At 40.4% G+C, this 16,370-nt stretch overlaps 1 protein-coding gene across 2 annotated transcripts in view; it reads left to right on the forward strand.

Moving 5' to 3' along the window:
* Nucleotides 1–16,096, forward strand: part of LOC103280347 (uncharacterized) — a 28,787-nt gene extending 12,691 nt beyond the window's left edge. For both annotated transcript variants that reach the window (XM_016996774.2, XM_062958573.1), the window contains 4 exons: nt 7,722–8,704; nt 13,684–13,735; nt 13,851–13,953; nt 15,067–16,096. In XM_016996774.2, coding sequence (XP_016852263.1) covers nt 7,854–8,704; nt 13,684–13,735; nt 13,851–13,953; nt 15,067–15,113 — 1,053 coding nt within the window. In that variant the 5' untranslated portion in view covers nt 7,722–7,853 and the 3' untranslated portion in view covers nt 15,114–16,096. The remainder of the gene's footprint in view (nt 1–7,721; nt 8,705–13,683; nt 13,736–13,850; nt 13,954–15,066) is intronic.
* The last annotated feature ends 274 nt before the right edge of the window (nt 16,097–16,370 follow it).

Below are 16,370 nucleotides of genomic sequence, written 5' to 3' on the forward strand. Positions count from 1 at the left end.
CAGTCCTAGACACTTGGGGAGTGTTCGACTTGTGATTTTGTGATATGAAATCCAGCATATCTATCTTGTTTGCTGTGTCATAATAAAATAATCTATTTATACCCCGCTCCATCTCCCAAAGGACTCAGGGCGGCTTACACTGGGAAAAGCCCAAAACAGTATTACGTCAATAAAAACAGTAGCACAATAAAATCACAATATAATAACACTTCTCACAAAAGTGAAAATAACTTAAAACATAAACCAGTGAAGGGCAACCTTTTGTGCTTGGTGTGTCAAAATTCACTAAAAAACCTAGCATGACTTGGGTGGTGTGTCACTTCGAGAAAAAAAAAACATAATTTCGCAATATGTATCGTTTAAATAACAAAAATGTATAATTGTAATATATAACTGTATTTAATAAATCAAAAACTATTTACTACCATTATTTCCATGTACATAAATCTATGGTACCTCTTGCAGTTTCCACGCTGATTTCTCTCTATTGTAGTTTCAATGTAGTCATGAATAATTAATAATATAATAATAATATTATCATAGTAATAATATAATAATATACTACAATAATAATAGAATAATACTAGAATGATATAATAATAATCTATATCTATATGCTCCACCGGGCAAAACAACAAAACTAAAGGCCCCCCAACCTAGAAAATTGACAACACAACCCCTCATCCACGTCTCTACGTTCTTACGCTCAACAAAGGATTCCCACCCCCCCTCAAACAGGGAAACGCCCACTCTTCGAAGGCCCAAACCCATTCGGTACTCATCACTCTTTCTTCTCAAAACACAAAATAAAGAGCAACACTCTGAAAACAAAGGAATTCCATCCAGGAAACAATCAGGCCCACCTAACACCTCCCAACAAAGGATTTCCCCCCTTCTAAGACACGGAACCACCTAAAAAAAGCCACAGCAACACGTGGCCGGGCACAGCTAGTTTCTATATATAAATGTAATGTGCATAATTCCCATGGAGTAAACAACAAAACCACTGGACCAAATCACACCAAATTTGGCCACAAAAGACATAGTCATCCAATCAATCTGCATGCGGCAGCGTGTCAGCAAAAATGTCACGTGTGTCATAGGTTGGCCATCACTGACATAGACAGTAACTGTCTTCCTCGTTCCTCCTCATGGATTCACCACCCATGGATTCAAGGCAACCATAAAGTTGATGAAAATGAGTTTGACACCCCGGATCTGAAGGGTTCATAGGTATCATAGGGTTTTCTTATCATTGATTGGTCTTTGTCTTCTTCTGAGCCTGCCCAATGGGTTTTCATAGCTGAGTACAGATTTGAACCTTGGTCTCCAGAGTTATCAAGGCTCAAACCACAACATCATACAGACTCCATAGTCAGTGTGCCTTGCAGTAAAATGTAAGATTTGGGATTGGCAAATGTCCGCTTGCCCATCCTGATATCCATGTCCATGGCTTTCCTCGCTCTCTTATTGCTATGCCAACCCTGTGAACTAAACAGCCCGAGATGGAGCGAGAGGGAGAGACTGGCCCAGGGTCATTCAATGAATTCTATGGTTCAGTCGGGACTTGAACTTAGATTTTGTAAGTCTTAGGCCAACATTCGAATGGTCACACCACGTTGACCCTGAACTTTTTGGACAAAGGACAGGAGAAAAATGTCACAGACAATCATCGTCATAATAAATGAGAACGAAGAAGAGAATCATGTTATAAGCCACCCGGAGGTGGCGGCTCTTGAAGCTAATGGCAAAGTTTGCCATGGCTTTTTCTTTTTTCCACAAAGGATCACTCCCAAGCTCAGTGAAGTATTAAAAAATGTCAACTCCGAAACTATGTCCCCTCAATTAGCAAAGAATGCAGTCTGGTTAATAAAGTCTATGACATTTCAGCTATTAAGTCTGTAAAGCAACTGGCAGCGGAGCCGGAATCACAGCTTGCCTGCGCTAAGGTCTCTTGCCAGAGCAACCAACCACATAATGCAAGTGGAATCCGTACAGTAAATGATGCAGCGAGGGCCGCAAAATAGGTGCTTTGGTATGTCTGGAGCCAATAAACATAAGCAGTGTTTGGAGCCAAGAAGCAGAATGTGAATCGCTGGGAAAGAGCAGAATGGAAACTCGGGCAACACCGTGCCAATGTTGGGTGCCCCACTGGTGAACTGAGAACAGAAGAAAGTGGCAAGGGATGAAGCCACAGCCTCGGCCAGTCCGCCATATTGTTTGCTCCAAGGCCAGTTGGATACCAGTGGGGCGCTGAGGCGGGTGCAGGACAGGCAGAGCCATCCAGATGTTGTAGGACTGCACAGAGCTCCAACTGGCATAGCCAGGCTAAGGAAAGCTATAAAGTTGCATGCCTGCAACATCTGGAAGCAGTCACTGTTCCTATCTCTGGGTTAAAAGCATTGATCCGGAATAGGCATGTTCTCCTGTGTGTGCGATAAGGTCCACAGTTAGAAAAGGAATATGTCAGATCTAAGGTTGTGCTTGGAATTTTAATAATAATAATAATAATAATAACAACAACAACAACAACAACAACTAGCTGTGCCCGGCCACACGTTGCTGTGGCGTCGTCCTAAGTGGGTTTTTGTTTGTAGAGGCAAGTGTGAATGTTGTAATTAGTCACCTTGGTTAGCATTGAATGAGCTTGCAGCTTCAAAGCTTGGTTGTTTCCTCTCGGAGGGAATCCTTTGTTGGGAGGTGTTAGCTGGCTCTGGTTGTTTCTTGTCTGGAATACCCTTATTTTCAGAGTGTTGTTCTTTATTTACTGTCCAGATTGTAGAGTTTTTTAATGCTGGCTGCCAGTTTTTGTTCATTTTGATGGTTCCCAGGAACCCAATAATAATAATAATAACGCGTCATCCGAAAATACATCACACAGTCCTAGACACTTGGGAAGTGTTCGACTTGTGATTTTGTGATACGAAATCCAGCATATCTATCTTGTTTGCTGTGTCATAATAAAATAATAATAATAATAATAATAATAATAATAATAATAATAATGACGACTCTGTTGGGAGGTGTCAGCTGGCTCTGGTTGAAGCCCTGCCCACCTGGCTAACATCACCAAGTTTCCGGCAGGGTGGTGGCTCTGCGCATGCGTGGTTTGTAATTTTTGGTTTTGATGGAAAGACATAGATTGGATGACTATGTCTTTTGTGGCCAAATTTGGTGTCATTTGGTCCAGTGGTTTTGTTGTTTACTCCATGGGAATTATGCACATTACATTTTATATATATATATAGATTATTATTATTTTGGGAGGGTTGAAATGGGATAGTATGGAGTGCGACCAGATTCAAGCGTGAACGTATTTCCCACCCAGCCACTCCTGTTTTCTCATTGGCTAATGGAGGGCTCTCGTACTCTGACGGAAGGAGAATGGAAAGAGAACACATTTGCACATGTGGATGCACAATCTTTTCGCCTGCTGTCAAAATATAAGTGTCTCAGCCTAGCATCCCTATGTCTAGATGCCTGACGCTGATTTGTCTTGGCAGACAGTTTAGGAATGCAGTGTTTGGGGTAGTCATGTCTCTGTTTTGGTGCTAATATGATTTGAGTGCAAGCAGCATGGTCATACTCTTTAATGATGAAAGGAAAGGGGGAATTGCGGAATTGCAAGCCACTGACGTGTTTCTTTATTGTTATAACTTATTAATTGCCTTCCTGCCCCCAAAGGGGCAAGGGAAGCAAAAGTGTAATACAGCATTCATTCAAAATGGCTCCAGAATTAACGCAGCAGACAAGAACAATGGCAAAAGCCAAACAAGGAACACCAAAAAAAGTCGGAGAAAAGACAAGCCACCAAAGTTCACTAAATGTGAACTTTCTTGCAAAGGGGAGGAATCAGTATGTAGAGGAAATATGGGAAAAGGCTGGTCAAGTAGTTAGAGATGAATAGGGATGGTTTTTTGGTTTTTTTAGATTATACCTGCCAGCATTCAATGTGGGCACACTGTAGGCATGTCTCATAATTTTGGGATCTAATTTTCAGTAACATTAGAAAGATAGATAGATGTTATATATATACTGGCAGCATTATGGTTGCCTTCAAAGATCCGTTGAATCTATGGACAGAGAATCAGTGGATACGGAGGGCCAATTATAATAATGTATAAATATCTAATATATTGTATATACATATAATATTGATAATAAAATTATAATGAAATACAATATTATACTACTAATAATACAATATAATAATATTAATTATATATTATTTATTAAATGTAATATTACTAATAAATTCAAATTCAAATTTATTTAATGCTTAGACCATAGGTCTTTTGCATGCAAGACAAACAAACAAATACACAAAAACCAGACCATCGTATACAATATAAAACATGCCATTAAAACCCTATATAAATCATTAAAACATTAAAATGCTGCAAATATCAATGTCAGGATATGCCCTTCAAATACTACATATTTCATGGATTAGCACCAACATAATTAAAAACAAGATAAAACCAAGTAAGTACAGCATTATTAAAACCCAAGCAGGGAACACATTGGATATAAAAAACCACTATTAGTTAAAAGCATCCCCAGCACAGTCAATCGTACAATATAGTAATTTAATGCATATATTGTGCTATGCTCATAATATATTGTATGTTCATTTGATTTGTAAGCTGCTCTGAGTCCCCTTCGGGGTGAGAAGAGCGGGATATAAATGTAGTAAATAAATAAATAAATTTTGTATAATTTTTTACATGGTGATCAGTACTCTTTTTTTACCCAGTTTTGGGCCCCAGATGTTACTCCGGCTACAAAACAGGAGCTTTTTTGTCAAGTTGCCGGATCAGAGAAGCAGATGGTGAAAACAGAAGAACGGCCTGCCTCAGCGGAGCGTAATTGCTCCATCAATATTTAACATTAACACAAATGATCAGAAGGGACAGAGAGTTTCATCTATGCTGACGATCATGCCATCACTGCTCAAGCAGAAAAATCTGTAGGCACTCTTTCTTGAAGCCCCAGATTAGCTTCCAAAAATTGCTGTCGCACATTGCCTAACAGTAGAGCTGGCCATGTGCTTTAGTACTCATTTCCCCATCCGGGAAAGTGCAAGCTTAGTGTAATTAACAAAGAGGGAAGACACAAATTAATCTTGGCAAGTTCTTCAAGGGTTTTTGGGGGGTCCAAGGACTGAGGGCAGGGGGGATGTCTGCAGGCCATTCTTCACACATAGCTGCACATGTGGGTTGTTTTCAATTCCATATGGCTTTTTGCAGCCCAGGCACTCAACATGTGGAGCATCCTAGGGGTTTGCATAAAGAAGATTTGCTTTGTACTTTTGGCAAACAAAGCCAAGTTCCAAGCTGTTTTCATCTTTGTTTGGGATTAAAAAGAAAGAGGGGAAAAGACGCCAGAATCTCATTAGGCTCTAAAAACGAGAAAATGTCATACATTCTGCTCAGGGCAGTAAGAGCTGAACGAGACTTTCTTCCATAGGGACCCCTTCCCCCATCAGGGTTTATTTCGAACCGCTTATTTCATTTTCTTGAAGACTAGAGCTTTGCTGTCGATTCAGTCTGGAGTTGATTTCGTTCTGCAAAGGAAAGAACGACTAAACTCACCTTTTTCATCTTGTTCGCTCTCTTTGACGAAAATAGTGAATCAAATGGGTTTGTTTTCTGGTCTAGAATCAACCACACCGCTGAGTGTAATTCCATTTCTTCAAGTGCCTGCCCTTCTGTAGATTTTATTTATTTATTTATTTAATACATTTATATCCTGCCCTTCTCACCCCAAAGGGGACTCAGAGCGGCTTACAAATTAAATTTACATACATTATATTATTAGCATAGCACAATACTGGCAATAAATTACTATATTGTACTATATAAATATATTGTAATATTATTAGTAATATTATTAGATGAAATGATTGACAGACAAGAGGCGTAAGAGCATTGTTACTGTTGTTACCACCACCAAGGAATAGAACCATCGACAAATATTTCCAAGAAACTTAAAATGAGGAGGACAAAACCTATTTTTTCCCTCTTCTTTCCATATTGTTTGTGGTACCAAATTTTCTGTTGAAGAAAAAATGTCCAGGAACACATGGACTTTATTAACTGGGGTGTATACTTATCGCGGGGATTACGTTCCAGGACCACCCGCAATAAATGAAAATCCACGAAGTAGGGACACTATATTTATTTTAATATTTATACATTATTTTAGTAGTTATAGATTATTTTAAGTCTTTATCAAACAGCTGTGTGTTGATAAATCGCCTCCTTCTCCTTCCGTTGCCACTTGGGCTCCTTTTCTCTCCCTTCAGCTTCTCCTTCCTCCCTTCCTTAGGCTGTAAATTGTAATTTTTAATGATTTATAATATTCTTTTAGAGTTTATTGAAAAACTGCGAAACAGCAAATCCACAAAAAGCGAACTGCAAAGTAGTGAGGGAACACTGTAAATGTCTAGTTCTAAAAGAAATGTGTGTACATGCATATGTGTATTAAAAGGAACAAGAGAGAGAGATTTCAAACAAAGAATTAATGATTTTTTGAAGTTTTTAATTTAAGTGTGAACCAGAGAGGGGCTGGAGGGAAGAAAGAATCTGGAATATTTTGAAATTTGTGCTTATGCACAGACTCTGTAAGATTTGTCTGTTGTCCTGCCAAGATCCTTTTTGTGTTTAAACAGACAAAAATGACTTAATCCTTTTTAGTTTTGTTTTTAAAATAAATCTCCTTTCTTCGTTAGTTAAAGCCAAAGAATGAAAGCTGATGATACGGAGAGCAAGTGCCTTGTTAAGTTAAGGTGGGGCGGCAGAATTATGTCCCTCACATCAACACCAACAATTGCACAGATGCTTTCAAAGTTGATGCCTTCCTCTAGATCCAGTAATCTCCATGGAACCATAGATCTATATGTCCTACTCCCTTCTGAACTGAGGCATGCTCCTCAACATTGAAAGTGTTCTAGAAAACATCTGATTATGAATCCAGTCTCGCAAATTTTGGAGACAACCATTCTTGGTGTGAGGTCCTCACGGTATTATGATGATGATCCATAAGAGAGCTTTTGAAATGCAAAGACAAGAAATAATTTTATTACTCAGGGCTGGTCCTACCAGTAGGCAGAGTGGGACAACTGTCAGGTGGACAATGTTGGTGGGGTCAACAGTTCCCGCTTCCCTAACCATGTTCCTCTGTTGGTGGACAGAGCTGTGTCTACATCAGTGGTCCCCAACCGCTTTTGTCCAAGGACCATTGTGACCAGAGACCACTTGGAGCAGCTCCTTCACTTGCGCCAATTCTTACCTCATCTCCTGCATTTCTAGGCTGCCCATCGAGTGGGGAGGGCCATACTCTTAGCCTGTACACCAAGACACACAAGGAGTGAAGATACCATATCTATTAATCTAGAACTGATGTGGTAGTAGTAATCTTTCATGGATAGTCAACCTCTCCTCTCCCGACATCCCTGTTGCCTCAGCAATATAAGAGGGTTTCACGAGACTAGTCGCTCTCGTTGCCACGTGGTTTCATGGCAACAGTGTAGTAATGGTGAGGCCGTGGACCATACAAATAACATGAATGTAGAATATGTATTATGTATGTATAACTAGATGCTGGCCCCAAACCTGGTTCAGTCTGGAAATGGGGGAATGCCTGAACAGCTGGCTGGATGCTTACACTTATTTAAGGATACTAAGATGAAGTTTCCTCACTGTCTTTTTTCATTCCAGGTATACTATTCTTGTGGTGCACAGTTCAAATCAATAGAGAGAGGCCTTATTTTATCGCCTGGTTTCCCCAACAATTATTCATCGGGTATCCATTGTATTTGGCAGTTCTTCATTCCTGCTGGGACATACCTAATGTTGGAAATTTTTGACTTTGATGTATTTGAAAACCTAAGCGAGGACCCAAATGCCTGGGATGATTTTCTAACTCTTCCCCAAAGTACCAAGGAAGAGTTTCCCCACAACGGGGCAAATACAGACTCCTCCAGTATCTTTCCAACTAAGAGCCCCACTCTCCAAAACTTTCACTCAACAGATTTTTATCATCTTCATGGTGGACGTCCAAAGACTGCTTCTGAAAAACATGAGTCTACCAAACAATTCCAACAAATAAAAGAACCAAGAGAGTTGGTCATTACACAGCCTAGCCAACCACCATTCATGGAAGCAACCAATGTCACCTTACTCAGACGAATGAACAGTGGTATACGGGAGGAAACTAAAGACCCAAAGGACAAAATGTTGGTTGCTCACCTTACAGCTAGTGGGAGAAAAGAAGATTCTCAAGGCGCTCAACAACATGCAGAAGATACGCCTTTTGAACAGGATGAGGGCATTTCAACGATGGCTTTGTCCACAGAGACGTCCTCCATCCCAGTGGCCTCAATGGAAATTTGCCCTCATGATGTCTTGTATGTCTCTGACCTCTTTGCCTTTTCGTCTCGCTTCTGCGGCACAAACTCCCCCCGGAACAAGAACATGACTTTTGGGTCCTCTCTAAAAATGGTGGAAGTAATTGTGGAGCTCATTACTACCACGGACCGCGGGCGAGGCTTTGCAATGCTCTTTGAATACAAGAACGACACAGAGCTGGTGGCCGTGAGTGACTCCAACGAGGGGAAAGAAAACGTTATGATGCTGGTCATCATAACAGGGATCCTCTTCTTTGCACTTGTTCTTTTGTCCTCACTCTGTATAGCTTGCAGGTAAGTGCAGGACTCTTTTTTATATGTATCATTCCAGTCTGCCTTTCCACTAGAGATGCAAACCATTGAGATTCTTGTGAGGGCTATGTTTTATGAATCGATCAGTTCAATCAAGCAATTAAAAACATTGTAAGTGATTTTTCAAAAGATGCCAGAGTAATCTGACAGCAGATATTTAAACTCAAAGTAGTTCTAATACATGTACTTCTCAAAACGGCAAGTGCCAAGTGCAATCTTTGTTAGGCCTGTGTATCTCATCTGCCACTGGTTTCATCTGCCCTTCGTCTTTTGGAATCTATTTCCTGCGTTCCTCCATGTGAGCACTTTAGAAACATTTTTAAAAATCGTACATATGGTTTGAAAGCATTTCCCCATTAAATAAAGTCTGGTCCAACATTGCATGCCATGCATTGGAAATGTGTGCATTATGGTTAATGAGGAATTGACTTGTAAAATACAGGAAAGGTGTTGAGGGTTGTAGAAATAAATAAATAGATACATAGAAGCTTTACCACAGTTTCTGAATCAAGACAAATCCTGCCGTATAATAAATTGTCACTCAGACTTGTGTAACAAGTAACAGTATCTTTACTTCAGTTCAAAAGTTAAAACAGGGCAACAATACATCAGTCTTTCTGAATTCACACAGAGAATATAGGGAATAAACAGTTTCTTTAAACAGTCTTTAGATATGCCTCATTGCACATTTGCTCTCCATCAATGTAAGGATTCCAGTGAGTGGGGACTGAGTCAAACTCTTGTTGAGTTCCTCCTTGCACACTCTAAGGGCTTCTGCTCCAACTGTGTTGCTGTGAGTTTAGTCTTCTCCTGAAAGAATACGCCAAGACCCACAGGAGCTGAAGATACCATACATCTTTATGGTTCGGAATACAAGAGTCTAGCGCTACTGTCCATCTATATAGGGCCTTAGCCACAATATCATAAATCACCCTGGTGCCTGGTGCTTGCCCATTCCCACACACCAGAGCCCACTTTCTCCCACCTCATGACAATTGCCTTTATGGCTGGTTCATGTGTCCTTGGATCATCCTGTCCTCGCTTTTGGCCATAGGCCATGTGCTCTATGTCAGTACCGTGGTGAGTGGGGGGGGGTGATAGTTGTATGGCATGAGAGATCATGACGCATACTCATTGTTTTTAATGGTGCAATGGACTCCCATGGGAAAAGAAAGGAGGAACTGCTCTTGTAACATTTAATCTGCCATGGAAACCCATTGGGTAACTTTCGGCAAGCCACACTCTCTCAACCTCAGAGGAAAGCAAAAGCAATTGCTTTGAAGGAAATTAAGTGCCACAATTCACTTAAGGGTTTCAATATGTTGAAATTACTTGCAGGCACACAACAAAAACAAGAATACATAAGGCATTACATCAGGATCCAGCTGCCTCTTGTTGTTCTCAATCTGTGAAATAAGAGGATTTTTAAATTGCATTGAAGATCTTTTGGGGATGATAACGGTTAGTTTATTATCCTTTGTTTATTTAGAATTCTATTTGTAGACATATTTGCATATTTGTGAATGAAAACCATGTCTGGTCCCCAAATTAAAAAAAAACTGGCAGCATTTCTATTTTATTTTTCCTTTGATGCATTTCTAGCATAATTCACAGGAGGGAGAAAATAGCTTGCAGGATTACGGGGGAACCATACATATGTCTTCCTTGGAGGGAAAGAGAGATATTGCAAACACTATCTTGTAAAGTAATGTGCAATAATATAATGGAATGGATTGAATAAAGGAGACTTGGGACATTCTAAACATGCTTCAGTTTTCCTCTGTGATATGGTAGGGGAAACATGGGCAATGAGGGGAAAATGCCATTACAGCATGAAATATTAAGTATACAGCCAGTCCTCAACTTTCCCAAGGATTGGGACATGGGATTCCCATGAAAGTGGGAAAACCTCGAATAATTTAAGCTTCTCAACATTCATGCTACAAATTCTGCTCCTGCAATGATCTTTGCCTTGTGAGATGGAGGTGTCATGGTGTCAAGGTTGGAAAGCGAGGTATGGACCAAGGAATGGGTGAGGAAAGGAGGAGAAGAAAAAGGATAACAACACTGTCAGAGATTTTTGCAGCAGTATCGTCATCCTAGATCAGGGCTAGGACCCCTTGGGACCCCTTTCCGATAATATAATATAGAATAGGTGTAAAAATCAAACATTTACTGATAGCAAAACAGCATTTCCAGGGCTTGCTAAACAGGCTGATTTTCCTTTTTATGAAGCACAGCTGAAGCATTTCCTGCAGAGTCCTCTCTAAGCACTTCAGGTTGTTGCTAACAGATTTGTGTAAATAATAATAATAATAATAATAATAATAATAATAATAATAATAATAATAATAATAATATCTATTTATTTCCTGCTTTTCTCCCTCAGGGAGCCAAAGTGGCTTACAACATATTAAAATCACATAAACAACAATCAAAGTACGTCACAATAATATAAGCATAATAGAATAAACAGGTTAAGAAAAACAACTACAGTATACAATGAAGTTCATGAGGCATCATATCGACACACACACACACACACATATGTATATATGTAAATGTTTGTGTGTGTGTGTGTGTGTATATATATATATATATATATATATATACAGTAGAGTCTCACTTATCCAACATTCTGGATTATCCAACACATTTTTGTAGTCAATGTTTTCAATGCATTGTGATATTTTGGTGTTAAGTTCCTAAATACAGTAATTACTACATAGCATTAATGTGTAATGAACTACTTTTTCTGTCAAATTTGTTGTATAACATGATATTTTGGTGCTTAATTTGTAAAATCATAACCTATTTTGATGTTTAATAGGCTTTTTCTTAATCTCTCATTATACAACATATTCGCTTATCCAATGTTCTGCCGGCCCGTTTATGTTGGATAAGTGAGACTCCACTGTATATATATATTGTTCAGAAACCTTTTACTGTTGCCAAATTTTCCATAACCTCCAACATTAAGCTAAGGGATGTTGCACTCCAGGCCTGGAAACTTGTAGACTTGCGACACAGGCAACTCCAAAGTGGTGAAAGAAAAACCAGAGAAAATTGAGAGCCGATGGTATTGTTGTCTCTGTTGCCGGCGTTATGCATTGCATTGCTTATGTAGCACACATAACGTCACACACGTTTGAGGCAGCACCAAGGTTTGCTGACATAAAGACAAACAGACTATCTCCTTTGGGGTGGCAAACAAGACTATTTTAGTAAGGATTTGTGTGCGTACAGTTATTGCAGTTTGCTATCTGACTAGGGTTTGTGGAGGGTTGGGTAGGGAAGAAGGATTGAAATAGAGTGGCTGGGATCCAGGAGTAAAGTTACTTCGCACAACAACATTGGATTGTTGCAGACACAGCTTGTTAATTAGAATGCATTTGTCTCTGTTACTGGCAATTGACTCGCCATATCTGGCATTCGGCTTGGGTGTTCTGAGTTGGCTAACGCAGAAAGTGGCAACCTTAAGTCGCCCTCCTGGCTGAAGGAGAAACCTCCACAAGAGAAGCTAATCTTCTTGGAGTCATCGGATTTCTGCTCTCGTCCTGCTTTCTCCCTGGGCTTTGTCCTTGGGAGCCCGGAGCCCGTCGGAACTTGGCTACCCTTTCCTTCCCTCCGCTCTCCTATTTTGCTACTTGTTGTTGCTCCCCTTGCGTTTCGTCTCTTGCTCTTGAGCTAAAAGTAGCAGCTCCCCACTCCGGCGCTGGCACCCAATGCTTTTAAAATGAATGTGTGTGTGCGAAGGAGGGGGGGGGGGGTCATCCTGAAAGGTTCCCTTTCGCTGCCCCTGGGGAGGCTCCAAGGTTTTGCCACACTGTTGTCTTTGTTTACCACTTGGAGAAGTAATGAAAGCATTGGTTGTTGGTTGCCAGGTCCTTCTAATTACTTTTGGCCAGGAGGCAAGCTGGAGGGGATGCCATCCCTTGCCTTCTTGCCCAGGCCTTCACAAACAAGCGGCTTGTCTCTCTTATTTAATTTTCATCATGCTCTGCAGACTTTGAGGTTTGCAATGTGTTTGTGTATGTGTGTGTTTTCACTGGCTTTTTTTCGCTCGCTGCCCGAGAAGGATGAAGAGGCGACAATGGAATGTCTGACCAGCCAAATAGCTATTCCTGATGGTGACCTCTATGTTGACTGTCATCTCAACAGAAGAGAAGACGGTTGTTATTCCTCTGCTCATGAGAAACACCAACGCCTGTCACCTTGGCCACATTTGCCTCTTAGGAGCATAAAACCCATGAGACTTTGGACTGCCAGGCGGGAACCAGTGCTCAATCCAGGGTAGTGACCTGGAATGGTCTACTTCTGAGCCAGCGTCTGGCTTGTTCCATCACAATAACCCTGCTGAAGTGTTGTTGTTGTTGTTTATGTATACTACCCAAAGCTTGGAAATAACCACATTCTAAGAACCCTAACGGCACTCCATGCAGTCATGCCAGTGGCCACATGACCTTGGAGGTGTCTACGGACAACGCCGGCTCTTCGGCTTAGAAATAGAGATGAGCACCAACCCCCAGAGTCGGTCATGACTGGACTTAACGTCAGGGAAAACCTTTACCCTTACCTAAGAACTGCCATCCCTCCACATTTGCAGTTTTGACTTTTGCAGATTTTATTATTTACGTATTTGATTAAAAAATATTATCTCAGAATCTCTAGGTCACATGCGTTAAATTCAAAGCCAATGGGCCGAATCTGGCCTGACATGTTATTGTATGCAGCCCTCCAGATGCTCGACTCCAACTCCTGTATTCTTCATCATTAGACATCATGACTAGCACTGATGAAAATAAGACAGGAATATCTGGAAGGCTGCGGCTCGTTCTGTTTAGTCAGTAGAGTGGGGTTTGGATTCAGATACAAAGCTTGTGGATGTGATGTCTAGCTTTAAAATGTCCTTCAGAGCTGGCAATAAATACATTTTTTTTTCTCACCGCTTTTTTTTCCAGGCAGAAATTATGTCCCAAAAGGAGCTCTTTGGACGTTCACTGTGAGCGGGAGGTTAGTTTGAATCCTTTTCTGCACTTGCTGACCTGTACACAATTTCCTTTTCTGCTTTATTCTGCTGTCTGTCTTCTTCCTGTGGATGTTGACTGGGGAATGTTTTGAGTTGTAGAACGGGATCCAGAATGCTGCGGCTGATATCAACGAACTCAGGCTAGTGATGCCAAACCAAGAGAATGAAAACAACAATCACTCTATGGGTGGAAATGGAACAGGTAAGGGGCAAAACGTTTGGCAGTCCATTTTTGTCCAGTGTTCATAAAGGAGATGTGCAACAAAATGTGGCAGTTAGAAGTGCTCTTATCTAGTGCTATAGTCTGTTTCTTGGACTCATCTCGTTCAGTTGTCCCAGTCCATGTTTGCTATACTCGTAAGTAGTCATTCCATCTCTCTCTCGAGTGTCACATGCCAGGCTCTATTACAACTCTATTACATGCACAAATTACGGGGGGAGAGAACTTACTATTTCACCTATGCTTTATTTATTAAGAAAGAAGAAAGCTGTGTTTGCTTTGTGTTGTCGAAGGCTTTCATGGCCGGGAGTACAGAGTTGTTGTGTGTTTTGCGGGCTGTAATAATAATAATAATAATAATTATTATTATTTTATTTTTATACCCCGCCCCATCTCCCCGGAGGGACTCGGGGCGGCTTACATGGGGCCAGGCCCAGTCAACAACAATAAAACAAAGCAATAAAACAGATCAAATAACAATAAAAACAAGTCATAAAAAAATCACATACAAGGACAAAAGATAAAATCTTGGATAAAATCTGGAGAAACTGGGCAAAAGTGCTAGTTTTTGTGCTGGGCTGTACAGACATGTTCCAGAACCTCTGATGATGCCTGCCATAGATGTGAGTGAAACGTCAGGAGAGAATACAGTAGAGTCTCACTTATCCAAGCCTCACTTATCCAAGCTTCTGGATTATCCAAGCCATTTTTGTAGTCAATGTTTTCAATATATCGTGATATTTTGGTGCTAAATTCGTAAATACAGTAATTACAACATAACATTACTGCGTATTGAACTACTTTTTCTGTCAAATTTGTTGTATAACATGATGTTTTGATGCTTATTTTGTAAAATCATAACCTAATTTAATGTTTAATAGGCTTTTCCTTAATCCCTCCTCATTATCCAAGATATTCGCTTATCCAATGTTCTGCCGGCTGATTTAGCTTGGATAAGTGAGACTCTATTGTACTTCTGGAACATGGCCATACAGCCCAGAAAACACACAACAACCCTGTGTTTGCTTTCATTGGCCCCTGAGTAAAGATGTCACATCTGTTTATGTTTTAACTATCATCTATATTTTTTTCAAGGACAAAATCCGAAGGAGAAGTTTCACAAGTCCAGGCTCAGTTTCTAACTGGATGGTAGCAGATGAAAGAGAGCCTAGTCTCATTGCTGCAGAGAGGACAGCAGTAGCAACGGAGACCCATTGCCCCGGACAACACACATGGAGCATACGGGCTTTTCATGACCTACTGGTTCCCTTCTCTCAGCTGCAGAAGAAATGGTGCAGCTGGACTACTAACAGTCCTTTCACCAAATTGGTGAACAATGGTGTAAGTATGTTCAAAGTGCCTTAGGAGATACAAATGATCTAGACGTTTCCTTGTTAGTATTGTCATGTCGACATATTCATAAGAATTAAGGTATGTTACTGCGGCTGAGAAGGAAAAGGAAAGGGTCTGAGGTTGTTAGGAATTGTGGAAGTTGAAGTCCAAAACACCTGGAAGGCTCAAGTTTGCTCTTACAAGCTTGGGGCAGAGCTCTCTTCTTTGCATGCCACATCTTAAAGAGTAACCGCTGCGAAGAGCTCTGGCATCTTAGTAGCCTTCATGCTTTATTAATATGAACGCACACTCCAGAGACACATATATTGTCCTTGCACATTGCTGAAAGAAGTGATAAGGAACTTCTAAGTAATAAGAAATTTACATTTCATCAAACTGTTGGTAAGAGTAATTCACAGAAGATACAACAAAATGGCTTGTCACAATATAGGCTGTTTTTCATTTCGGTAACACAAAATTCTCAGTGTTGTCCAGCACTTTATGACAATCATTTTAGCCACATCTAAAAAAGTGTGGAGACACGTTTAATAAAAATTAGGGACGGGCGCATGGAAAATTCCAGTTGGCTGACAGTTCCCTAGCATTTTACAGTATGTTACCCCTATAAAAACAGCATATCTATGGTAAATATGCTTGGTGTATAAATCATGAATCGATCTGTAGAACTGACTAGATCCAGCTCTATACTACCGTTTTCAAAAACCCATGTACACGCACACATTCTTACATCCAATAAAATAAATTGCTACTTTGCACCTTTCTTAATATCTTCCACCGGTGTTGAAGTTTATTTTCATCCATCACCTTTCATGGGGTTACTGTGAATATTACTGCATGGAATAGCTCTCCTTTTTCCTTTTTGTGGAGCTGGTCTGGTGACACAATGGTTCACAACCTTAAATTAATTTGTCAATGCACCTTTAGGGTGTTGGGAATTGTACACTGGAGATTGTTTGGCCGTATTTATTCAGAAAGTCGCGCACAGGCATATCTCATTGTGGATGGAGTGCAAAATCCTCCAGGCTCCAGCATAGTAACATTTGAAT

Source organism: Anolis carolinensis, chromosome X (genome assembly GCF_035594765.1).
Source record: "Anolis carolinensis isolate JA03-04 chromosome X, rAnoCar3.1.pri, whole genome shotgun sequence".
In the NCBI taxonomy this organism is placed as follows: domain Eukaryota; kingdom Metazoa; phylum Chordata; class Lepidosauria; order Squamata; family Dactyloidae; genus Anolis; species Anolis carolinensis.